Source organism: Ictidomys tridecemlineatus, chromosome 1, assembly GCF_052094955.1.
Source record: "Ictidomys tridecemlineatus isolate mIctTri1 chromosome 1, mIctTri1.hap1, whole genome shotgun sequence".
NCBI classification, from domain to species: Eukaryota; Metazoa; Chordata; class Mammalia; order Rodentia; family Sciuridae; genus Ictidomys; species Ictidomys tridecemlineatus.
Genome location: NC_135477.1, coordinates 213,600,806 through 213,626,683, shown reverse-complemented (window position 1 = coordinate 213,626,683; position 25,878 = coordinate 213,600,806). Strand labels below are relative to the sequence as shown.

Below are 25,878 nucleotides of genomic sequence, written 5' to 3'. Positions count from 1 at the left end.
CTCATTCCAGTCCCTTTTCATATAGGCATCTGCTCCTCTTTCCATTGACCTCCAGGTTATTGATGCTCCAGAGAGGAGAAAGGATAATTTTTGAGGGTCCATGGAAGTATTTTGGCTCTTACTTCTTCTTATTTATACTGGGAAACTCAGAGCTGGATCCTAAGACTTGTCAATGCAAAACTGAGTTTTGCTAGTTGAAATGGGATGGGGATGAGGACCAATTTGAGTGAATGTCTCTGTGCATTCCACCTGATAGCCTCCCCACCCCCACAAACAACAACAACAAAAACAATTCAGGGAAACAAAGCTTCCCTTTTATGTCACCAAGAGATCTTTCTTTGAAGCAAAAAAACTCACTCCCTCCTGTGGCCCCAGACAGACTCCTCTGAGATGCTGAGGGCTTGAGCCCACGATGGCTCATTTAAAATCCTGTTTAGGTCCCAGCATGTGGCAATGTGCTCTACTCTGATGACACTTTTCGTTTCTAATAATAGAGCAGATGAAGTAATATTGCAATTGATGTTCCCTGGGATTTGATTGGATAAGTGTATAAACTGTGCAGGGGGAAGGGGGTTGTATGGACAGATCACATTAGTATTCCTGCCCTATCAATGTGCGGGGCCGCGACCAACGTCAGCCGGACCGATTCCCTGCGTCTACCAGTCCCGCCACGAATTCATTTGGGATCCTTAATGAGAGGAGAGGAGAGGAGTTCGCGGAGAAGGGATCAAGGCAACCGATTAGAGCCAATTGCCTGCAGCAGGGACAGTCAGCCCTTCCAGGCCTGGCGACCGCAGAGGGAGGGGAAAGAGGAACTGAGCACCGCTGCGGGAAGACACTGAAGCAAGAGCGACACCCTTTCCCGCCCCCCCACCTTGCAGCGCAGGCTTTGAAAGCTGCTCCCCCATCTGAATGGAAACTCGGAACCGTGGGGCAGCGCGTTCCTCCTCGCTCAGCCTTGCAATCCATGCCGAGAGGAAAGCGGTGCGAACCCACGCCAGCGTCCAGCTCCCGGGACAGGGCCAGCAATGCTGCTGAGCAGAACTTGATCGCGCCTCTTCACAGCTGGTAGTGGAAGCGATGCTGCAAGGCATAGCCAGCGCTTCCCCTGCTCTCCTTCAAGCTGAAGGTTACCCACCCGCGCAGGCAGCTCCAACCTTGTGAGCTGCGCGCCTCGGGTCCCGGCTCCTGCTGCTTGGCCGCGTAGTGCAGGGCAACCACCGGGCCGCCCGCGCCGGGGCGCACTGCACCAGCGGCTTTGGCTTGGTGGATGTGTATGCATGAGTTCTGCACCGAATGGGCGCAAAAAGCGCCCCAGCCGGTCCGCCCGCTCCTCCATCTTCCAGATCAGCAAACCCCCGCTGCAGAGCGGAGATTGGGAGCGCAGGGGCAGCGGCTCCGAAAGCGCCCACAAAACGCAGCGAGCCCTGGACGACTGCAAGATGGTGGGTGAAAATTGCGCCTCTTTTTTTTTTAAGAGGGGGTGGGGGAGTCGTGTATGTTAATTGTTCGCTTGAGTGCCAGCCACTCCCCATCCTCAGCTCCTCCATGCCGATCACGATCACGTGCCATGTACTATTTTTAAATCTGCATTCCCCCAGATTCGGGGTGACAGCCCAGTCGTAATGGCCCTACGGAGAAAAGTGCCACTACTAGGGTCGTGGGAGTAAGGGTCTGTGGTTGTGCCTTTAACCCCTGGAAGAATGGTGGATGTGAAAGACAGGGTGAACTAGCTCGCTCACAAGGAGGGAGGGGTTGGGGATGTGAGGGGGGGAGGGTGCTGCTTTGTGGTGAGACGGTAGCAAACAAACCCAAACAGAGAGCACGGGGCGCTGCGGAGGGGATGAAGAAACTAGCAAATCTTCTTCAGGCTCCAGAGCTAGAGGGGTTCCATGGCCAGGCAGGAGGTGACTGTTTTTGCCTGTTAACATCCTAATCTTTTATCTAGTGTCACTTCATATCCATGTCCTAGCAGTAGCAGAGGGGAGCATCTACGTGGGAGTTCCAGCATCGTTCTATAGTGACCTGGGAGTGGAATGATAGCTCTCCAAAGAAGCTCTTGCTCTTCAGAAACATTCTGAATGGGTGGGGGCAAGTGGTTGTGCAGATAGATTTTCCAGGATTAGGCTTGCTTATGGAAAATAAACATTTGCTTTGGATAAAGAGACTTTCCATCTTTGCGCCTTAACTTTTTAAACAGTCCTTAGGGTCCTTGACAGAAGATGTGGGGAGGTGGCTCAGAGGTCAGTGAAATTTCCTTTATGTACACCAAAATAGGAAACTTTCTGATGGCAAGTGTTTGGTGAAAGAAACTGGCTTCTTTTCCAGCTTGTCCAAGAGTTCAACACGCAAGTGGCTCTGTATCGAGAGTTGGTCATTTCAATTGGGGACGTCTCAGTCAGTTGCCCCTCACTTCGCGCGGAAATGCACAAGACAAGAACCAAAGGCTGTGAAATGGCCCGTCAGGCACACCAAAAACTGGCTGCCATCTCAGGGTAGGAGTTTCTTGGCATTATTTGATAATTTGTATATGAGGCATGGATACTGACAGAATGTTATTGGTGTCCAAGGCTCAGAGATGATCTTTGCAAATTCGGTATTTAAACCAATCACCCTAAGGTTGGAATTCTCTAGAGAGCTATAAACAAACTATAGGCCAAACCATAATCTGAAGGCTATAGGGGTCTTGTGTGTAGAGAGGTAGTAATAAGTGATTTATTTCTTTAAAAATTTAACTTTCAGTATGATGGCTGCATAATGGAATTTGGGACTTAAGATTTGAGGAGTGGGATTGAGAATCAAATTAAAGTTAAATTATCATGCCTCAAGATTATTTTGTCATCTGTTGCCAAAGAAAAGAGTTATGCTTTAGAGAGAAAATCTTTGCTAAATTTAAGATTTACCAAACTATTTATACCATGAGTTAAATTCCTATGATTTAAAATAAAATCCCTAAAATAAAGTCTTGGATATAAATTACTCTCTTCACTGTAATGATATTGAAAGTGAGGGGTTTTGTTTGTTTGTTTTTACATATTGGAGAAATTCACAAATCTAAAAAAAACCTAGGCCACTTTGTTCCTACAAGTTTTTCAAGTCTATGTAAGGTGATAATAGAGTGAGTGAAAACTTTTCTCCTGGGACCTCATCTACTCCTTCTTGATCTCCATATTGGGAGAAAAGTTAGCCAGGGACTTGTTAACAGTTGCTATTTTAAAGTACTTACAGCAAAGAAGCACAGAAATTCTTGTACAAATACAATAATTTAAGTGTTTGTTTCAGTCATGATATATCTTTATCTTTATATAAAGAAGTTATATAACTTCTTTATCATAATAGAAATTCAAATTAGTCAGATCCACCTACTAATGTTGTAAATTGATCACTTGTAGGAATTACATATAATTTCTTCTTCATCATCCTTAATGCCAATAATGACTATTACTGGTCACTATAAAAAAGACTGGAAAGCTCTGTGCTGCCTTTTTTACTAGCTTACATTTGACAATAGTCATTTTATATCAGGAGAAAAGATACATCTTTCTAATTTCCTGGGAGTGAGGGACACAAATGTACTTAATAGGAAGTGAATCTGGGAAGTGTATTTTAAGAAATGCAGGCCATAATATATTTGAGAGACAAAGATAATGTGACACATTAAGGGATAAATGTGAAGTGGAGAAAAAAAAAAACAAGAAACATGAGGGGAGAGTAATGGTTTTAAAAGGTATAGAGAAACAATGTCTCACAAGAAAAGCAGGTTAGGACAGGCAATTTTCCCCTCAGGGCTGAGGCATAGCAATTCTATAACCTTCATGTGCAAGAGTGTAGGATGGAGTTATATCCAGGATCCCTTTATGTGGAAACTCAAAACGAGAACTCATTCTAAGCAGAGAAAGTAGAAGAAATGAACAATTTCAATTAGAGTATTTTTCTGTACATATGAAATTCAGTTCTTCTAAATTTTAGGAAAGAAGAAATCTGAAACTATTGGCTGAAAGTTGAGTTTTGAGGATTTGAGGTAGATTGTATTTACTTTGTTGCTTATCTATTAACTGAGGGTCAATGGTTAAGGGGGGAATTTTTTTTATAAGAATTCGTGAGAAAATATGGTGTTCTTAGATCTTTGCAAAGGTAAAGCTAAGTTCCGAAAATGACCTAGGATAAAATTTGACACATTCCTCCCTTGAAAATAATTAAATGCAGTTTAACATTCTTTATAAAAGGTGACAGTGATATAATTGAAGGAAATTCCTCTGGTTCCTCACCTTCAGGGCTCCATTAATGAAGAATGTGATTCCCTTTTGCAGAAGTCCATTTCTGATATTGCTTGTTATGTGGCTTCTCATTTCAAGCCTGACGTGAAGCCGGTAGAGAGGCTGTAAGTTTCCTTTTACAGTATGAAGCTAGGGTGAGAATAGCAAAAGTTCTTCCAAAAGTAAAGAAAAATATTGGATTTCTTGAGTGCCTGCTATTTACTGTCACAATCCAGCTAATTCATAAAATAGGCATCTCAGGAGGGATTATTATTCTTATTTTACTATGAAGGCCCAGGGAGATTCAGGAAGTTGCTTAAAGACCCAGCTACAAAGTCACACCTTTGATTCAACCCCCATGTTTTCTTGCTTCTGATATCCATGCTCTTTTCTAATTATCTTTTAATGATACCATTTCAAGAGTTATGTAAAAAGGAAAAAATACTAACAATGCCAAAATATTGATAAATCTTAAAGAGAATAAGCTAACTGAAAAAAAATCTAGTCATAATCATAGTATATGATTATGTTGATATGCAATGCCCAGAAAAAGCAAATATATAGGGACAACAAGTAGATTAGTGATTACATAGTACTTCGATGGGAACAGGTAGTGACTCAAGATGGACTCAAGTAATCTTTTTAGAGTGATGGAAATATTCCAAAACTGGACTGTGGAAATATTCCAAAGTACAACTCTGCATATAAACTAAAAACCATTGAATTGACAACTAAAAGTGAGTTCATTTTATAGTATATAAAGAATATCTCAGGAAATGTTTTTTAAGACACCATCACCATACTTAACATTTGGTCTTTTTTGGGCTTCATTCTTTTCTACAGATGTAGCTTGTAGTGAAAGGATATAAGTTAGAGGGATGAAAGAAAAAATAGTTTTGCTCTCCACACATCCATCAAGATACCTATCTGATAGCTAGCCTCTAAGCACTGATGCTTTTGTAGGAGTACAGGTGGAAGAAAGGCAGGAGTTGAAGACATTAGTAAATTCACCAAAGAGTTAGTGAATTCATTGCTTACCAATACAGACTACCCCTTCCTTGTCCACCAGCTGAATCTGGGGCCAGAGGAGGGAGATGGGATTGAAAGTAGACAGGGTAAAAAGATGTAAGAGAGAGGAAGAAAAAAAAATTATGAGTCAGAATTAAGCCACAAATGCTACTACCTCCTTTTCATCCCTGATCAATTGAATCACTCCAGGTATGGTAGTAACCACAAAGGAGAAAACCCACCCTGAGTTTCTCATGACCACCCTGGGTTAGAAGTCTATCTTTCCCAACACAATCAAATACTTTCTCAAATGGTGTTAGGTCAGTAGCTGTTTCAGCAACAGCCTTTTATTTCAGAGGCAGCAAGTGTCAAGTGTCAAGCCAGGTGAATCAGAAGTCTTCTCTGCCTGATATGATTTACCAAGGTTACTAAACCTTTACAACTCAGATCTTTTCCTACATATTAAGGCCGGAGGGACCTTAAAGATTATTTGCACTGAGGATGTATCTCAGTGGTAGAGCACTTGCCTAGCATATGTGAGGCCCTGGGTTCAATCTGCAGTAAAACACACACACACACACACACACACACACACACACACACACACACACACACATTTGAAGATCACTTGCAAGAGTAGTCCCCCACCCCCACAAAAAAGTAGATGTTTTAAGCAGCAAATCTTTCCTTCAATCTAAGGAAATGTAGATTGACAACCTTTCTACATTTCAATCTAAATGTAGAATGTCAAATCTAGAAGTCAGGTCAAAGTAGCATTGCTATGTACTGTTTGAGGGTATATGTACGTATCTATGCACATGCATGCTTTCATATCAGTGGGTAATGGTCCAGACCCTGTCTCCTTGGACTTCCTTCCCAAAGTGACTTCTGCTCCAAGGTACTTTGTATTTGAGGAGTCTGAGATTCAGAAGATTAAGATGAATTTAGAGGCAACTTAGTAGAGTATACAGGAGATTTTGGTCAGACAGACCTGGAATAAATACTATCTTTTATGACCTTGATGAAAGTAATGTTCTATTAGTTCCTTCATCTGTAAACTAGTTGTTCTGTTTGCTCATGGAGTACTTGAGAGGACTAAGAGAACTCAATATGCAGAGAAGGGACTACATTCCCAGCCTGTCTGATGGACACTCTGCCTATCAGAGGCTGCCTACGACTGGAACCTGAGTCTTTTGCTCCCTGGTCTAGTGCCTATTCTGTCAAACATTCCACCAACTCCTGAGAATGATGAGAGCACAACACACAGGGGAGGGGTGACCCAGAAGTACCACTGTCCCTCAGCAAATCCCAGGAGCTGATGCTGTGGTGGGCTGGTGGTTAGGATTCCTGTCTAAGGCTGCTTCTGTGGTATCTGTGTTAAACAGAGTCTTCCTCATGCCAATACCTTCTGTTAATGGCTGCTGAAGAAACTCCAAGTGTGGAAGGGCATATGCCAGATCTTAAAAATAAGATTTAAGTATGCTAATGTGAGAGGCAAGATAGTGTAATGGAAAAGAGCATTGACTCTAAATCAGATTAGATCTGGATATTATTCTGGCTTTACCACTTACTAAGGGTACATATGCAAGTTGATATGCAAATTGCTTCACAGAGTGGCAAGTGGCCATCTGGTATAGTGGCTAAGTACATAAACTTGGGGGCCAGACTGGTAGTGCTACCATAGTTCACAACCTTGGGCAAAGGCATTATCTCTCTGCCTTAGTTTCCTAATCAGCAAAATAAGGTTAATAAATAATAGGACCAAACCATATGGTGTTTGCAAGGGGCAAGTATTTAGGAAGCTGCCTTTTATATAGTACATTTATCTTATTATTAAGTTTGAGTTGATGTTAGTATAATTGTGAAGATATGAATTTTAAGACATAAAGTTCAGGTTGTCAAGATACATTTATATAAAAATGTATATTAATCCACCAAATATTTTTCAGATAAATATTATGGCTGGAATAAATTTTTGTTTCTCTTTGTTTCTTACATTATATTTTGAGGAATTTTCTATGGTGAAATTTTCCAGAAAGCCACCAAAAGGCCCAGTCTTGAACACCTTACAGATAACATGGAGAAGTCATTAGGTTCAGACATATTTTCTTTGTTTATATCAACTTCATAAGTTATATAATATTTAAATTTTTTTAAATCTAGTTCTGTTGTAGCTTGTCTGGCATTGGACAAGCCCATTAAATTCCCTGTGCAACTAAATTAGAGGGTTGAACTGAATGGCTCTTCGTCTCATGGCTTCATCATTTCAGTATTCAACATTAATTGATGTACAATCACATAGTTTTTGTTTACAGACAAACGTAGGAAACAAGAAGCACCACATAGGGAGTTTGATGATTAAATTCCAAAAATAATTTTCTTTTTGAATCTGAACATATACTAAATTCATAAGAAGAATCTTAATTTCCTGATGTTTTTTGAAGCATTGCGACAAATTATCCTAGAGCTCCATAAATATAGATTTCATGATTTTCCCTCCAGCCATGATTTCCTGACCAGCCAAGCCTGTGTTTCTCTCCTTTTCTCCTTCTCTCTGCCTCTTCCCTCCTTGGTTTGTTTTGGTTTGTTTGTTTCCTATACAAAATTCCTGCTCCATTTTTTCCATTCCCACTTCTAGTAGGTTTCTGGTCCACTCCCTTGCTCCATTTTTTAGGAAGAAGGAAAATAGAACTGCAACTTAGTAAAGTTCCTTTTGACACTGTGGCCAAGACCACAGCAATGACATGAGTTGTGAAAATGTGGAAGGAGAGAGCTCAGTGACCATGGTCGCAAGTTCTCAGTTTTCTTTGATCCACATGATGAAGGAGGCCTTAAGTGGGCAGTGACAGCCTCTGCTGTTAGCAGAAGAGCCCTGCAATTGGCAAGCATGCCAGGCCACCCACTCTGTCCTTTATTTTCCCTTCCTATGACAGGTGTTTTGCTTTATAATTTTAAATTCTAACTGGGCAAATAGTAAAAGGCAAGTTATGTCTACACCAAATATGCTAGTCTTTGAGATAATGATGAAAGCACAATTCTGCATTAGTTTGTTAGGGCTATAATTTTAAAGTGCTACAAACCAGGTGGCTTTAAGCAACAGAAATGTATTGCCCCACAGCTCTGAGGCAAGAAGGTTAAGAGGAATGTTTCAGCAGAGTTGGTTCCTAATTCTAAGGACTATGAGGAAGAATCTATTCCATATGTCTCCCTTAGCCTCATGCCTAGCTGGCCATCATTGATGCTCTCCAGTTTGTTGAAGTATCTCTGTCTTCAGCTTCACATGATGTTTGCTTTTGAGTGTGTCTATATTCAAATTTCTCCTTTTCACAAGGACACAATCAGGTCAACAAAAATCAACTGACAATACACATGTGGAGTGACTACTTTCTCTGATATGCAGGGAAGTACTGGGCAGATGGCAGCCCCTCAGTAGTGTGAACATTGTTGGTTAAGGACCATAAACATACTGTGGAGCACATGACCAAGTACCAACTCACATTAGATTAGAGAGTTCTCTGATTAGCCACTAAACTATATGTGAAAAGGGATCTAGAAAAGTGTTCCTCAATTATCTGCAAAGTTGAGCCTTTTTATGTTCTGAACAGATCGAATTATTTTCACCTTGTTAGGGTTTTCTCAATGGATATTCCAATTGGAAAGTAGAGTCTAGGATGAACTTTAGGAAAATTCATCATCACTTTATTGTTTATACTAATAAGTGCAAGAGGGCAAGGCTGTGTTTTATTATCTGCACACAATGAATGGCATGTTCAGTGACAATGCATGCCTTGCTTGTTCATTAAGTTTACTTGATATTTCAAAGTGTATTCTTAAAAGGAACTGTGACGTGATACAAACTTTAGTAAGAATTGAGAGATTAGATTAGTTCACATTTTATGACATTTCTATTATATTTGATTGCTACTTTTCCTGTTTTATAACTCTAAAATCAATGTTGGTTTTCAAATATTGGAGGACTTGAAGAGCATATCTAAGATCAATTGCTGAAGCATAAGCCCTCATTATTATAACCAATCAGGGGTCAGTGTGTTATTTTACAATTATTCACAAGTAATTATGTTTAATATCACCATTATATCTTCCTGCTTGGTGCCTTTATATTGAATAGTTAAATAATAATTACTATTGCAATCGTCTTTTAGAATTGTTCTTTAAACTTTTAGCCCTTGTGTGTTTAGTTGTGCTGCATCCCAGATACATCTGTATACATCATGGCTCCAGAGCAATAACTACATTGCCTATTTATTTCCTTCACTTTACTTGATTTAAAAAAAGGAAAAAGAAAAACCTCATGAAAAATCTTTAACTGCTTGTAAACACACACACACACAGAGATATAAATGTGTGTGTGTGTGTATATGTATACACACACACATATTTATAAACACACTAAACTTATTTGTGAAATTGTTAGGATAAAGCATCCAAGCCTTTAAATAGAACTGATTTAGCATATAAATGTTTTCAACCTAATGAAAGGCTCTAGATACACTCAGGCTAAAACAAACAAACAAAAATCAACCTAAGGTTTGTAGCTGTAGATACATAGTTAAATAATAGTAGACAGCTGTTTAATTGATTTTAAACAAAAGAGGCTATATGCATACTAACCTAGAAGTCACACCCCCTAGTATATTCCTCCATTAAGAATATCTTGAGGTTCCCCCACTCCTTATCCTCTCAGTTACCAAGTCCTATAGTGTTTTATCTTTTTCACTGTCTAATCTTTCTTTCCCCTTTTCCCCATTTCTGTGGCCACCCTCTTAGTTCAGAAATATATCCCCCCAGGCCATCGACTACTCTTCTACCTCCCATCTGACCTCCTTACCTTCAATTTCTCACCTATTCTCTTCGATTTATTCATCAGATTCAGACTAATCCTCCTGAAATCCTCCTCTGATCTTGTTACTTTTTTGCTTTAAAACTTCCAAAGATTTCCCACTGCCTAAAGCAGTGTCTCTTCAGATGTGATCCTTGGATTGTCAGTACTAGAATCACCTGCCCTCAGACCTAACGAGCTAAAACCTCTGGGTGTGAAGCCTGGAAACTCAAGTTGTTAACAAGCATCATTGCATCCCCTAGGAGATTCTGGAACATGCTACGTACGTACAAGACCTGTCAGCCTAACACAGTGATTCTTAACCTGAGCTGCACATGGAATCACTGGGGCAGTGTTAAACATTTGCTATGCCTAAGTTCCATCCCTAAAATTTCTGACTTAATTGGCCTGAGATGCAGTCTGAGCGTTGGGATATTTTTTAAAAGCTGCTTACATTATCATCTGTATCAGAACGAATTATGTGGCTACATTTAACAAAAAATTTTAAAGTAGCAGCTGCTTAAAAACACCAGGCTTTATTTTTGCACAGAAAAGTCTTAGAATGGACAATTTAGAACTGGGGATGGTGACTCATGTAACCATTGCTCATCCTTAGTTTGTGGCTTCCACCTGAAACCTCACTTTATGATTCAAAATTACTGCATTGGGTTCCCAACTAGAAGGAAGAAAAGAGGAAGGGCAAGAGGCCACAATTCCAGCTGCATCACCACCTAAGCAGTTCCAAATAGAACCTCTTTCTGAACTACATCACATTGTCACATCTAACTGCACACTTTCACCTAACGGGTTTTATTTTCCCTTGCCACGTTAAATGAGAAATTTATAGCTAAGAAAAAAGAAAAAAGAGAGAAAGAGAGAGAGCAAATGAAGATTGAGAAATAACGAAAAATCTCTGTCAAAAGTACCCTACCTATATGCCTGGGCTTAGCTTTTACCACTTAACTTTTAAAGTCTCCACTTCTTCACGCTGTTCTTTTTAATTTCTTACATGTATGTAACAGGAAAAATCTATCCTATTAGTCTAGATAGATGGTTTCTGGATGTAAAGGCATACTGGTTAGCTCAAAAACTAAATAATAAGCCACTCTCCTGAATGTCAGGGTCTTATAGCCTCATTATGACCTCCTGTGCTTCTCACAATGAAAGACAAAACAGAGGGAAGCATCAACTTCTTCGGTGTTCATCAAAAAATATGAGGCACAAAAAACACTGAGGAGGGCAGGAAGTTAGACAAGGTGACTTTGAAGGGATTTGAGTATGAGTTTCACCAAAATAGGATGTGAAATGAGATAAGACCTGGAAGGAATATAGGTAAGGACACTCAAGAAATCAGTTTTCAAAACTTACCTGACCTTGAGAGAGACTAAAAAAAAAATTTATAAAAAGTTTTTTGAAGCCACCTTTAGTAAATCAAGGAATTTCACTTCATCAAGAAGTTAAAATCTGATCTGCTGTTATGAATAAAATGTGGGGAAGCAGCTATACAACCAACTTGAGGAGGCAGGAGGGTTTTCTGGATATGGGGATAAAGTACAAAATGTTCTATGATCCAGATTTTAATGAGCTCATTAAGGGAAACTGAACTCAAAGCTCAGTATCTCCTATGAACACTGCTCTATAGTTAGGTTATAAATCATATTTAACCCATAATTCCCTAAATTATAAACCCATTCATTACATATGATAGTATTTTGTATGGGAAACTCTATTTGTGGCCCAACTCCAAGAGTCATCTCTCTATTTGGGAATCTATTCATGGAGCACCCACCATATGCCACCATATGCCATGTGTTCTTCCAGGTGCTGCAGACACAATCACTCTGAACAAACTAGAGAAGGTTTCTGCATTCATGCTGTGGGGGGGAAGGGGTGACCAAGACGAAACAAGCAAAAAGGGCATTTCAGAGAGTGATAAATGCAGTGATAAAAATAAAGCAGAATAATATGAAAGAATTATGGATGCAATGTGGGAAGTTATTTTCAGATAGGGTGGTTAAAAAGGATCTTCTGAGCAGTGACATCCTACCTTAATATCTTATTTTGAGAAGGAATTAAATATGTGATAATCTGAGAGAAAAGCATTTTAGGCAAAGGGAACAGCAAGTGTAATGTTCCTAATTATGAACTGACCTTGGCATGTTTGAGGAAAAGAAAGCAAGCTAGAGTATTAGTTCAAAATTGGCTTTAGCTGTAACACAGCCCAGATATCAATGACTTAAATACATAAATTAAAAACCCATTGTGGGGGCTAGGGTGGTGGCTCAGTGGTAGAGCACTTGCCTAGTATGTGTGGGGTACTAGATTGATCCTTAGCACCACATTAAATAAATAAATAAATAAATAAATAAATAAATAAATAAATGTATTGTATTCATCTACAACTAAAAATATATTTTAAAAAAACAGGGGTGGGCCTGGCACTGTATGGCATACCTGTAATCCCAGCAGCTCAGAAGGCTAAGGCAGGAGAATTGCAAGTTCAAAGCCAGCCTCAGCAAAAGTGAGGTGCTAAGGAACTCAGTGTGATCCTGTCTCTAAATAAAATAAAAAATAGGGCTGAAGATGTGGCTCAGTGGTCAAGTGTTCCTGAGTTAAATCCCCTGTACCAAAAAAAAAAAATGCCAGGGGTGGGACATTACAAGCATTGTTCATAATTCAAGGATACCAGGATTGAGATTTCTGTAGTACTCCAAGTGTTTTCCTCAAGGTCCCAAGATTGCTATTGCAGTTCCAGAAATCATCTGATGTACTTATCTCTCTCTTCATACCAGTTATCTAGTGAGAATAAAACTCTCCTAATCTATAAGCTAAAGCCCAGGACACAATCTTTAGCAAAATTGAGGAAATGGGAAAAGTGGGAATCTTAGATGTGAGAAGTAAGGAAAGGATCTGAAGTGGGAAGAAAAAAGTAGAAGGAGATATTTAGCATTTCCCTGTCCTTCCTGCCCATTCTCTTTTTAGTTTGTTCCTTCACTTATTCATTAAACATTGAACACCTATTATGGGCCAGATATTGTGCTAGGTTCCAGAAGTATAAAGATGAAAAAACATAGTCCCTGCACTTAGAAGTGCTGAGCATCTAGCATCTGGATGGAGACAGACATGTAAACAAACCATTGCCAAACAGTGTGATAGATGCTGCAGTAGAAATATCCAGATGATGCAGTGAAAGTAGACAGGAGGCAGCAGTCAGCTCTGCCTCGGGGGGCATAGCCAAAGAGGAAGACTTCAGGAGGCGGATGATTCCATTTGGCTGGGCCTTGTAAAGCAAATAGGAATGTACTTTCTCTTTTATTTGTGGCTTTCTGCCATGGGTAAACCTCAGGAAGGTCTTGAACCAAAAGGAGACAGAAATAGTTTTTATTCATTTATTTATTTAGAGATGGGGTCTTACTAAGTTGTCCAGAGTGGCCTCAAACTCCTGGGCTGAAGTGATCACGGGTAGCTAGGACTAGACCTGGCCAGAAATAGGAGTTTAAATGTGCTAAGAGCCTACTATATGTTCTGCCCTTTGCAAATATTGCTTCATGATTAAATGAGTTCTTCAGAAATAATATTTTTCTTACAGGCTAGTGAGATAACGTTTTTAAAGGCTGGCATGCTGACTGGGAAGTAAATTTACTTGCACATGTCAGAGATTGGACAGAGTGACCATATCATAGAGCCAACTATGTAATTGGGTGGGAGCTGGAATTATTTCACCAGTTCAAGAATGTTAGGATTGAGGCCCTTGTCATTATTTTGACTTTTCCCTATGGTTCCAAGATGGCTGTATTCTTCAGACCAAATGCATTTCCAGGGTTGTCTCTGGATTCTAGGTGAGGCACACGTGGAAGCTTTTCAGAGAAAACAAAATGCTAAGGCTTTTTGTTGTTGTTGTTTTTGTTCTTTTTGGTTTTGTTTTTTTAATCATCACTTTGTAGTAAACTGGGTTCTGAAAATTTGACATATTTGTTCAAACTATTTGGTGGGCTGGGGTTTGAACACTAGTCTCCCTGGTCTTTATTCCAGCCACTCCATGGGCTGTTCCCCCAGACTGACCCTTTCTTTCTTGGACTGCCCCAGGATTCCTTTCATTTTCTTCCACTGCCACAAACTATTATTTCCACTCAGAATCTCTCTCCTCCCCTGAACACACTTCAGAACAAGGATCTCTTCAGCTGACACACACAGCGGACTTGAGGGCTTTTAAGGTTTTCTCAGCTACTAAGAAAAGGAAAACAGGATGGAAGAATAACAAAATTATGGCTTTACTGGAGCTGCCAGTGGAAAGCAAATGGATCTTGACTCTGCATTCCTGAGATCTCAGCACTTTTCTTTGGACCCCAAATTTTTCACTTTCTTCCCTCATAACCACATTTACTCAAATTGCTCTATCCTCAGGCACTGTCCTTCTGGGTTGTGATTATGCAAGTCCTAGAAATGACCCTGAAGGATCAGACTTTGTTCAGGCATGGCTGGACTGAATTCTGGGTATTTCAAGAGCTGATCTGTTTCTTCAAGACAGAAGGCATTATAGCAGGAACAGGATATCCCATCACCACAATGACAGTGGCCACCCAGCTCCCTTCCAGGGTACCAATGAGCACAAGAGTAAAAGAGAAATGCAGGTGAGGGTGAGGAATGGTACCAAGGGCTGGAGGGTCTCAAAGGAGAGACAGCTTCCACTGGGATGATAGGACCCCTCATAAGAAAGTAGCCTTTTTATTCTTGCCATCTACTCATGAGCTGAGGACATATGTGAAGTTGATAGGTCCTCCCCCCTCAGATATTCTTTATCAGTAAGCAGATAATTTCTCATGTTTCATTTTCAGTATCATATTCTTATTATTCCATTATCTTGAATATTGCCACTTGTCTTATAATCAAAAAGGAAACCATCCCTCTTATCCTCACCAAATATTTCTAATATAGGAAAAATTCAAGTGGGAAATTTATCCCCAAAATGGTCTCTGATGTATAGTACTACTTAATGTTTCTTGAATTGTATACCTCAAACATTTTGGATTTTGTGTCTTCATTTCTGTTTTTTTATCTATTCTTATTGTGTGTGTGTGTGTGTGTGTGTGTGTGTGTGAGAGAGAGAGAGAGAGAGAGAGAGAGAGAGAGAGAGAGAGAGAGAAGAGAAAAGATAAAAGATGGGGTCCATGCATATTTTTCCACAGAGTAAGAAATCAATAAGCAGTGTCTAGGATCCATCATCTTAAGACTTGTTCCTGTTCTTACTAGAGGTTTATTAATTTTTATAAAGATGTTTGTTTTTGTGATGTGATATTTTTCCCCTAGGCATTGTTCATAAGTAGTAGCCAAAGTAGACAGGTCTTTTCTATGAGGACCACAAAATGTCTTTACCCCCAAGTAATCTAGGTGAAGCAGGTGTAAATGGTCAGGAACTTTCTGGGACTGGGACTTAGGAATATATAGATTGGATGAGGGCATCCATGGGAGAGAGAAATGCTCACTCTACTGGAGGATGAGTGGAAGGTCTCTCCCCATTTGGGTCAGTTCCCTTGGCTATCACAGGTGGCCAAAAGCCTCAGAATTCATCATTCTTAGAGGGTAGCTGTGGGAGGGTAACCTGTAGACATTTGAGGAGCCTTCTATGTGTGCACAGCTAGAGGGGAGAATGGTGGTAGCTTCCACTAGACAGCATACCATCAGGAGACAGGACACATCAACCACCTACTAAGAGTGACTCCACAAGTAAGAAAAGGATTTGACAGATTGTACCTCACAAGCCACATTTTCTATCTGTCTGAAGTTTGAGCTCAAATGGCTGCATCTGTTTGAATACTGTACCATTGTTGAATAACGAGGAAACTGCTCAGATTATTTTAGGCCTCAATATCCACCATGGTACAAAATCACTCTGCAAATGTTCCTTCCATAAAACAAGCCATATCAATGAATATAAATATATTTTTATATTCATAGATTCAGTCTTTTGTTTTCTGAGGAAGAAATGTGTTTTAAGCTACCAAATCTGTTCAGACTTAGAGTGAGTTTAAATTATCCTCTAAATCTTCATATCAGGTTATTGTAAGGTGCCACCGTACATCTCATGTGAAAATTTGAAGTGACTTCAGGTATCCATTTAGGTATAATCTTTCCAGAAGCAAGGCGAGCACAGTTCATTCCGGGAGAGTCTTGCTTGACGCGTCAGCATTCTAAAGGCATTCTCCAGCTTCTGAGGAGGAAATTCTGTGGGATGTGAGGGGGAACAAGGCAGGCGAGGAGAATGATTCAGCTGAAAAAGAAGAAAGGAAATGGGGAAGGAGGGCCGAATTAGTTCTTTGGGAAATATGCTGACTAAGGAGTTGGTACTGCCAAAAGATGAAGGGATGGAGTTGAAGGGAAATAAAAGGGACTGGTGGATCTCAGGACAAGAAGCTGGAGGCAGTGTGTGACTCAGGGTCTTTGAACTCATGTCCAACTAGGGCCAAGATAGATGAGGGTGTGAGTGCAAGATCACGTGCCAAGGCGTCTGAAGCAGGCTGTGGCAACCAGGTTTCATTGGTTGCCAATTTCCATGGGCCAAATGTGCGGTTTTGATGCTTCTTCTTCTTCCTTTTTTTTTTTTTAATAAAATCTTATTTATTTTTGTTCCATTTTTTAATTGTTGCAGTATAGTTGTACATAATGGTGATATTCATTGTTACATATTCACATATCTGCACTGTATAACAGTATAATTTGGTCAATATTATTCCCCAGGATTTTTTCCTGTCCCTCCTCTCCTCTGTCCCCCTGGTCCCTTTCATCTACTCCACTGATCTCCTTTAGATTTTTATGAGATCCGTCTCTACCTTTATTACAGATATGTAGCTTATTTTCTAAGAGACCGTGAATCCATGTTTGTGTATGAAATACCATGGTTTTATACGTTGGCCAGTGTTTTCTGACTCAGGGGGCCTCAGCCTTCTGTGTCTGCCTCTGTTAGTTATCACCTCCTTGCTCAGAATATTTGCAGGTTGTTGATGGTGGACAAATTGAGAAGTGCCTGGATATTTTATAATTTTGGATTTGTATTAGTCATTGGGATCAGTGTCACCTTCTTAATTTCTTTGTTGCTTTCACAGCGGCATGTGGTGGAGATTAAAGATTATCAATATCATTCACTTCATTAAAAAAAATCCTACCAAATATAGAAAAAAAGGAAATGCATTTTAGTTTTGAGTTATTAATTAATGAAGGCCAATCCTATTTAATTAGCCTTAGGAAACTAGAATTGAACCTAAGGAAGGAATTATATTTGTACATTTGTACATTTGTCCTAAAGTCAAATTGCTTGAAAGACCCTCTTTTGCCAGGAAGGCAGTTACTTAAATGATTATATAATTCACATATTATTATTTTGCATTAAACAGGAACCATTAATCATCTTATGAGCAAGATCAAGCCTGTCAGGTGTGAGTCTGAGGTCTGCATGCAAATATACACATTTTACTTATATCTAAGTGAAGTCCTAAGGGGAAAAAAAGTCTTAACCTGATTTCTTGTTAAGATTTAACTGAAAGAGAATACCATATATGACACACTGACAAATTTTACTCTGTAAGAATTATGGCTGTATCTGCATAGCTATTTCTGAATTCCCAAATGAGTGTTCATTCTATGATCAGATTTTTTCTTCTCATGGGCATGGAAACTGTATCTAACATTTCCTTTCGTATATTCAATCTGTCCCTGTTCTAAGACTAAGATTGAACGTAGCCTGGAATTATCCATTCTTCTCATGCCTTCCCCTGTTTACCCCTCCCTCTTCTAGAAAGCAGTCAGGTGAGATGAAACTAAAGGGAAGGGGATTTGGACTAGAAAGACATTGGTGTGACATGCAGAGGAAAAAAATTCAGGGAAGAAATTTGTGCATTTGGAAGAAACTAGATCAAATGGCTGACTTGTAAGGTTCATGAAAATTCCAAGATCCACAAACTCTATAATAATTTAACTTTGTCTTGATAGTTCCTTTTAGTCATAGATTTAGCATCTATATATGTGATTTGGCATCAATATTTTAAACATTATTATATACCTTCTGGAGTTTTCAAGGTTAGTAAGGTTCTTAACTCCTGCATTTTCAGGGTTCTTTAATTTTTTATTGTTTGTTACCATTTTAGTCCCTAAGGAATTAGTGCACATGATCAATCTGCAACCACAGGCCCCACACAGCAATCATTACTGTCCACAGGCGCCTTAGCACAGCTTCCATGCCATCATCTTGACAAGTCCAGGCAAAGGTCTTGTCTTAGATATTCTGAAAACAACCAGTCCCTAGAGTGGTGGAGTGGTACTGGGGTCCATCCTGAAGAGGGAGAATAGCCACCACACTATCTCCATGCCAAGAGCTGGAAAAAATTCTACCCATTTTTTAAACTGTTGATGTATTTTCGGAATCTTTTGCCTCTGCTTCATCTCATCACTGAGGCTGAGTCTCATCTAGGGTTCAGGTGTTCAACAGACACCATTCAACCTCCTACAGCACTATTCCTTCTTCCAGGCCTATTTCCCCAAATCTATTTCCCTACACCCCACAGGGACAAGTGAAACCCCAGGAATTTCCCCAATACATATTCTGGCAATGGAGGTGGAGATGAAGACAGAAAAAGATTCAGAGATAAGAGAAGGTGTCCTTGATCTGGGGCCTTCTCTACCCTAGCTCAGCAAGCTAAGTTAAATGAATAGTTGAAGAAACAGCTACTGGGACTCATATTCCTTCTCAGGCATCTGATGGAGTCCTCTCACCCTACCTACCATTGCAGGGTCTTCAGCTTTAGAGCTAAGTGGGTACTGTGTGATATCCCTTGATTGCCTGGAGCTCTAGGGGGCCCTAAGAAGTGCACTTACCCTTAACTGAATAAACAGGATCCATTGTCACTATGGATATTCTGCTTTCCCAGAGCAAAGTGCTTCCACTTACATTAAGGACATTTAATCCTTACTACACCTTTATGAAGTAGGAATCATTATCTCTGTTTTACATATGAGAAAACTGAAGCTCTGAGAGGTGAGGTGACTTGCCTTCACCACATGACCCGAGAGCATGGAATGAGAAGCCATGGCCTTGCCCTCTATCCCACAGGGCTCCTCTCCATTTACTCTGTTATTTATCTTTAAGGGATTTTTTTTTTAGCTTGCAACAGGCAGATTATTTTATCTCTTATGAGAGAATACCCGTCTCCATTTTTATTTCTTGCAGTTATCTGCCTTCAGTTGTTGTTCTGATGTATTATACAGATCTGAAGAATCTCCATCACAGAAGTGACAGCAGGGTGCGAATTCACCACAAGGGAGAAGTAATTTAGCACTCTGCTGTAGTTTCTATGGGAGTATATTCTGGTATACTTGCACCTAACCTGTTCTCAACTGAAGCCCTGAAGGGGAATTTGTGGTTGTGAGTGGAACATTGAATTACTAAATCCTAGAGTTTTTCAATCCAATTAACCTTGCCTTTAGACACTTCACCAAAGAAGTGGAAGACATGGCAAGCAGTCTTTTTCTAACCTGCAACCTTTGGTCTGAAAAAGTGATGGCTGAGTTCTACTTTTCCTAAGCTCAAGGTACCATCCATTTCCAACTCCACTGCAATTAGGAAGGGATAATGGCAGTAATGGCCAAGTTCTAGTCCAGCTGACACTTTTGTGAGACAGTCGGGTCTGAGTCTGCAGGTGCTCCAGCCAGCTTACTTAGGCAGTGAGCAAATAACACTACCATTTAAACACCCACCAGTATTTTACATAAATACAACCTTGGAGTTTCTAGAAATGCTTGGAGAGGCTGGCTGCAGCCAAGCAGGTGGGGACTCAGAGACATTGAGATCTGAGGGCCAATGCTAAAGGATTTGGAGCTATGAATACAAGTGAGAAAAGCCTGAGACACTCCAATTTCCCTCTTCATCTGCCCTCCAGCCTTTCCCTTGTAACCAGCTCTAAAGCAAAACATTCAAAGCTCTCTAAAACCTGAGCAGTAACAAGAATATGCACTTTTCTAGCTTTCAAGACCAAATACCCTGTGAAAATCGACTAAGAAATCACAAGAGTGATATGCCCATGTACTTTTAGCTCAATAAATAGTAATTATAGGAGGTTTCAAGAGGCTCCATTATCCAGTTGCCACTTTAACTTGCAGAAGCTAATGCTTAGAGGGTGGGGTCCCAGGACACCACTCTTGAGAGATTCTGATTTCAGCAGCTGCCTGGTATTGAGCAGTGGTTCTTCGCCCTGTTGCACATTATAGAATTTAAAAATTATTATACCTGGGCTCCACCCCAGATAAATTAAACCAGAATGTCTGGGAGCAAAGTGAGGGCATGATAATTTAAAAAATTATTTGAGAACATATTATGATTTGAGAACATATAGGAGGAATTGAGAACACTGGTATAGAGGAAAATGGTCAGAATTTGTCAACAGAAGACCGCCCCCGCCCCATTTAGAATTTCTGCCAAGCTTTTTAACAGGATAATTTTGATCACATAATTGACCACTCTGAGCTGTAGTTTTCATATAATTTCTAAGTTTCCTATAGGCTGCCAACATTTGCATGTACATTAAAGCATTGTTCACTACCATAAAAAATGAGGAATAATTTAAAGACTCAATAGAGGATTAAATAACTAAGGATATACCAAGGTACTTGAATATTGTGCAGCCATTTAAAATGAAATTAAGTGAAATACCAGATTATAAAGCAGTTTTATCCTGTGACCTCATTTTTGAAACAAAATTCAAAACATAGATACACACCAAAATCTACAGTTTTTTCCTTTCTAAATAAGTAATTTTCATTTTTTTAAATACCCATGTTTCTAAATATTTTGTATTAAATGCTAAGGGGAAAATCTACTCACACACTTCAAGTCTTGAATATTAGTGTTAAATAGAATTGTAGTAAAATCTAAAAAAATAATTATGCTTATATATGTGGAGTTTTGGTTTAGTTTAGGGGCTTCATTGTTTTTTGTTTTTGTTTTTGACAGTGTAGGGGATAAATCCCAGGGTCTGTCTCACCCATGCTAGGCAAGTGTTCCAGCACTGAGTGACACCCACAGCCCCTGAGTTTTAGTTTTTATATGTGTTGGGCAGCTAAATGCAAAACTGGCTGCTTTGCTTGTCCTCTAAATTACCTACAAAAGTGTACTAGCCCTAGACTTGTTTCTCTTCCTGATTTGCAAACTGAAGATTAAGAGAAAGAGTGAGAGGAGGAATAAGGCATTTCTCCTGCAGTGTTTGTTCTGGGTCCTGATAGGGATGCCCTTATTTCTTTGGAGAGAATAATAAGAGAGGAAGCAGGAATGAGAAAGTCAGGAGGCCAGGGAGCCTCGAGAGATGGCTCTTGATCTATTTTTCTCCCCTAGAGCACCTTGTATCTATATTTTTGTCTTATATTTCAGTGGTGATGAAGATAAGATGAGAGACATCAATATATGAGACTAGGACACAGTCAGGCACACAATCACTCAATAAATTTCTGTTCACTCATATATGCCTCCATGAAGTGAATGACATAACTGTTATTTAACAAACATGTGACCTCAGTAAATTATCACCTGCAAGCCTTAGTTTCCATTCCTGAAAAATTGAGGATAATAATAGCACCCATTTTACTTGGTTGCCATGAGAATCTAATAATGTGAAGCATTAAGAAAAACATCAAACATATGTGTTTTATACGTGGCAGTTATTATTATTATTCTAGTATTTCTTAACCAAAAATACTTGATGTATTAATAACATCTTCACTGTAATCCAGAAAAAGAGAATTGTACATAAAATAATAGAAATAGTTTGGGAGAAAAGAATATTTCAAATGTTCAAAAATAATTCTTCTGAGGTCTGACATCAAGAATAGAATATTTCATTTTAGAAAGAATGCCTTAGAGAAATGATGAGCCACCTACAAAGGCTATTACTACACTAGAAAATGACTTTGGGTTTAAGGCCAATATTTTTGTCATAAAGTGATTAGGCCTTTGAAAATATTTTCAAAACAACACAGTTAATGTACATAATATAATAAGGATATCTTGGCTTTATTTCCAGGTTCAAGCATCAAGAGAACTGGGTAGAGGAACAGGAAAAATAAACTCTCAGGTTTAGCTTTTATATATGTTGGGCAGCTAAGTGCCAAACTGGCTGCTTTGCTTGTCCTCTAAATTACCTACAAAAGTGTACTAGCTTAAAAAAAGTGTCCTAGGTAGAGACTGGTAAGTGAAATGATTCTGGCTTCAAATTGTAGTATACCTGCAGAAGCTTTCAATTCAAGACTTTACTGGAATAAACAGGTTTTGAAACAACATAGGTGGTTTCCAAACTTTCATTGCCCAATGGAATCTTCCCAGGAGCTTAAAAAATGTCAGCATTTGGATTTTACACTCATAGATTCTGACTTATTTGATCTGGGGCATGGCCTGTCCTCCAGACTTTTTTAAAAATATCACCACATGCAGCCAAGTTAGACAACCACTGGCATTGACAAAGGACTGTTTCAAGCAAGCAAAGCTTCTAAGAAAGGATGCTTCCCTTCTTTCTTCAAGCGGATGATCCCAAAGTAGGGCAATGGAGAGCAGTCCCACATGGGTGCCCCTTTCTTTCCCCCTATTTTTTTCAACCCTCTGCTGGAGGAGTTACATCAGTTCCAAGAGACAGTTGTTGTGTCATTCATGACAATGACCATTTTTCAGGTTATAATTCTTATTTTACCAGCATCGTGCCACCTTCTGATTTATGCACCTCTGCCTCAGTTTCCACAGCCGCCCTTTATCTGTGATACCATCACATAACCAGAAAACTTCCATTTATGGCCACATAAGAATCTCCATGGGGGGCTGGGGATGTGGCTCAAGCGGTAGCACACTCGCCTGGCATGCGTGCGGCTCGGATTAGATCCTCAGCACCACATACAAAGATGTTGTGTCTGCTGAAAACTAAAAAATAAATATTAAAAAATTCTCTCTCTCTCTCTCTCTCTCTCTCTCTCTCTCTCTCTCTCTCTCTCTCTCTCTCTCTCTTTCTCTTTCTCTTAAAAAAAAAAAGGATCTCCATGGGCAATATTAATTTTGTATTAAGCAACATTGCTATACGAAGATGATATGCCAACCATATTAGTTTTAAGTAGAAGTCAATGTGTTTAGTTGGTAGCTTTGAAGTATGACCCAGTCAAGGAGCTCTTTTGTTTTGTTTGTGTGTTTTCTTTTCTTGGTACTGGGGTTTGAATCCAGGGCCTCATACATGCCAAGGAAACGCTCTACCACAGAGCTACATGACCAGCCCCAGGAGCTGGGTTGTGAACACAGCGCTTATTGTCTACATTTGTGTGTCTGTCAGTAGGGGAACAAAGTAAATTGGGTTAAATATAAACTTAAGTTTTTGAATTGAGAAATAAAAGGTCATTCACTCATCTTTCAACATAGTTTGGACTTCATTTCTTACACTGAAAGTAAAGGTAAAGGTTCTTTATACACTAGAATTTGAAGCCAGAATCATTTCACTTACCAGTCTCTACCTGAAAAAGAAATTAAGAAATATATAATGAGGACTGGGTTGTGGCTCAGAGGCAGAGCACTCGCCTGCCATGTGTAAGGCACTGGGTTTGATCCTCAGCACCACATAAAAATAAAGATATTGTGTCTACCTATCACTAAAAAATAAATTAAAAAATAAATATATAATGAATGTGGATGGTGTACACATTGAGACTATATAGAAGAGAGTTTGTTGGCCTGAAATGATAAAAATAGCTTCCAAATTTAAAAGGGCTTTCATGATAAAAAATGATCTTCCATTGTCCTTGGAACATACCTGTGTAATATTTTTATTTTTCTGTTGTAGATGAGGAAAGGGAGACTCACAGAGGTCAATGTCTTGCCAAAAATCACATGGTCAATAAACAGTAGGGTCAGTGCTCTAATGTGCATCCTCCTGATTCAAAAGCCACCAGACTTGTCACTGTACCACAACTGGAAGAACACAAATAGCCTCTGAATGTGGTTCTAATTTATTAGACGATTTATAACATTTTGCTCTTCTTTTCATTTTATATGTGACTTCCAGAAACAGGCTTAGCTCTGCTCTTGATTGGTAGTTAAGGAGATTTATCAATTAGGTTTTTTTTTTTTTTGCTTGTTTGTTTGTTTTTGGCAAGCAGGAACAGCTGGCTATATCTATCTTAAGCTAATATTAAAATGTATTGAAACATTATAGTAGGATCATACAGTTAAGTGAGAATAGAAGAAAAAAGGGTTAGAAAGTGGACATGGACAAAGGGATCTACACAGACTATGTGGAATGGCCCAGGTGGGACGGCCAGGGTACTGCTGCAACAAGTGCCACCAGTGGACACTTCTGCTCCAAATGAGTCCTAACCACTCCTTTTTCTTGGGCTGCATACTTCAGTTTCTCAGGCCTGGTAAGAACACCCAGTTGGCCAATGGAACATCCTGGCTGCAGGGGTAGCGGAGGGAGGCTGTTCCAATTTCATCTTCCATGGTGAACTTCATGAGTTCTCAGAACCACTAGAAAGGGGAAGAGAAAGAAGGGTTGAATGCTGGGCATCTAAAGAAATGTCCCCTACAGAAAAACACTGGTTTAAGAAGTTATAGCTACATTCTTCTTTCTGTTTTTCTTCAGTATTAGAAAATCTCATAAGAGAGGATTCCAATGAAAATTAGGAGCTATTATAAAAAATATATATTTTATTCATCCTTTTAATTAAAAAAAACCTGTGGTTAATAACTTCAAGTCATTGGAGACATAAGTCAATTTGCACATTGAACAGAAACAACATTCTGCACTGGGAGACTTTGTTATTTGTCTTCTCCCAAGATATAGGGTGTGTGGAGTTACACTCTCATTAGTTTTCTAATCTAGTTCTGGCTCATGAAGAAGTCACCTCATGCAATTGGGTCACAGCCACTCTAGGCCAGAGGCCGGAAACACACTCCTTGTTCATTCATTCGTGCACTTCTTCATTCATTCCTTCTTCAGCCTACATTTATTATGCATTTTTGTGCATGTTAGGCTTTGAGGTTTCCAGTGTCTGGTTATGGGAATATGAAGATAAAAATTCATAGATCCTGAAAAGAATATATTGTTTGTGCATATGTGTGGTGGGTTCCTCCTCACATGACTTGAGGGTGTGTATAGTGCTATGCAAGAATTAGAGATAATCTAAGTTTTCAAACTATATGTAAGATTTAGATCATTTAAAGAATACCTTTATTAACAACATGAGAATAGCAGAGATACTAATATATTTAGACAATGTTAAAATTTTCATTATCTTAGAATTCGTCCTTCTATCTCCTCTAATTTTGTACCCGCTGGGTTTTTTTTTCTCTCTCTTTGCTGTGTGCATATATGCAAAACTAAGCAGCAAAGATTGCTCATTGCTTATCAGTAAGAGGTACTTTTTAGAGAGAATGTTAGGTTTTGAAAAATTTTTGTTTCATGAATCTTTTTGGCATGCTTACTGTCTTTCAGAAAAATGACAAGGAAGAAGCTCACCAAAGACAGATTTTTATGTAAAGTTGGGCTAATGTAGGTGTTAAAAAATGAGCTGGAATAATATATAGGAAGAGCTGAAAAATGACTTAATATTATCATGGTTTAAATCTTTCTCCAAACAGTGCAAGCACCTCCACAATTTATTGCAATATCCTTTTTTTCCTGGAGCCATACCTGGGATATGTCAGCTAAGTGTCTGTTTTCATAAACCCAAACAGAAAGAGCTCCCTGGAACAATGAGGCTTAATTGGTA

The 25,878-nt window shown here is 39.3% G+C and overlaps 1 protein-coding gene across 5 annotated transcripts in view; it reads left to right on the top strand.

Moving 5' to 3' along the window:
* Positions 1–580: 580 nt before the first annotated feature.
* Positions 581–25,878, top strand: part of Rgs7bp (regulator of G protein signaling 7 binding protein) — a 100,349-nt gene continuing 75,051 nt past the window's right edge. Inside the window, exons 1-2 of one of the 5 annotated variants that reach the window (XM_078015950.1) lie at positions 581–1,445; positions 2,329–2,495. In XM_078015950.1, the coding sequence (XP_077872076.1) occupies positions 1,281–1,445; positions 2,329–2,495 (332 nt within the window). In that variant the 5' untranslated portion in view covers positions 581–1,280. Of the gene's footprint in view, positions 1,446–1,817; positions 1,908–1,985; positions 2,244–2,328; positions 2,496–25,878 lie in introns of those variants that run through there. The other 4 variants (XM_005319574.5, XM_021722491.3, XM_021722490.3 and 1 more) reach the window with 4 other exon arrangements.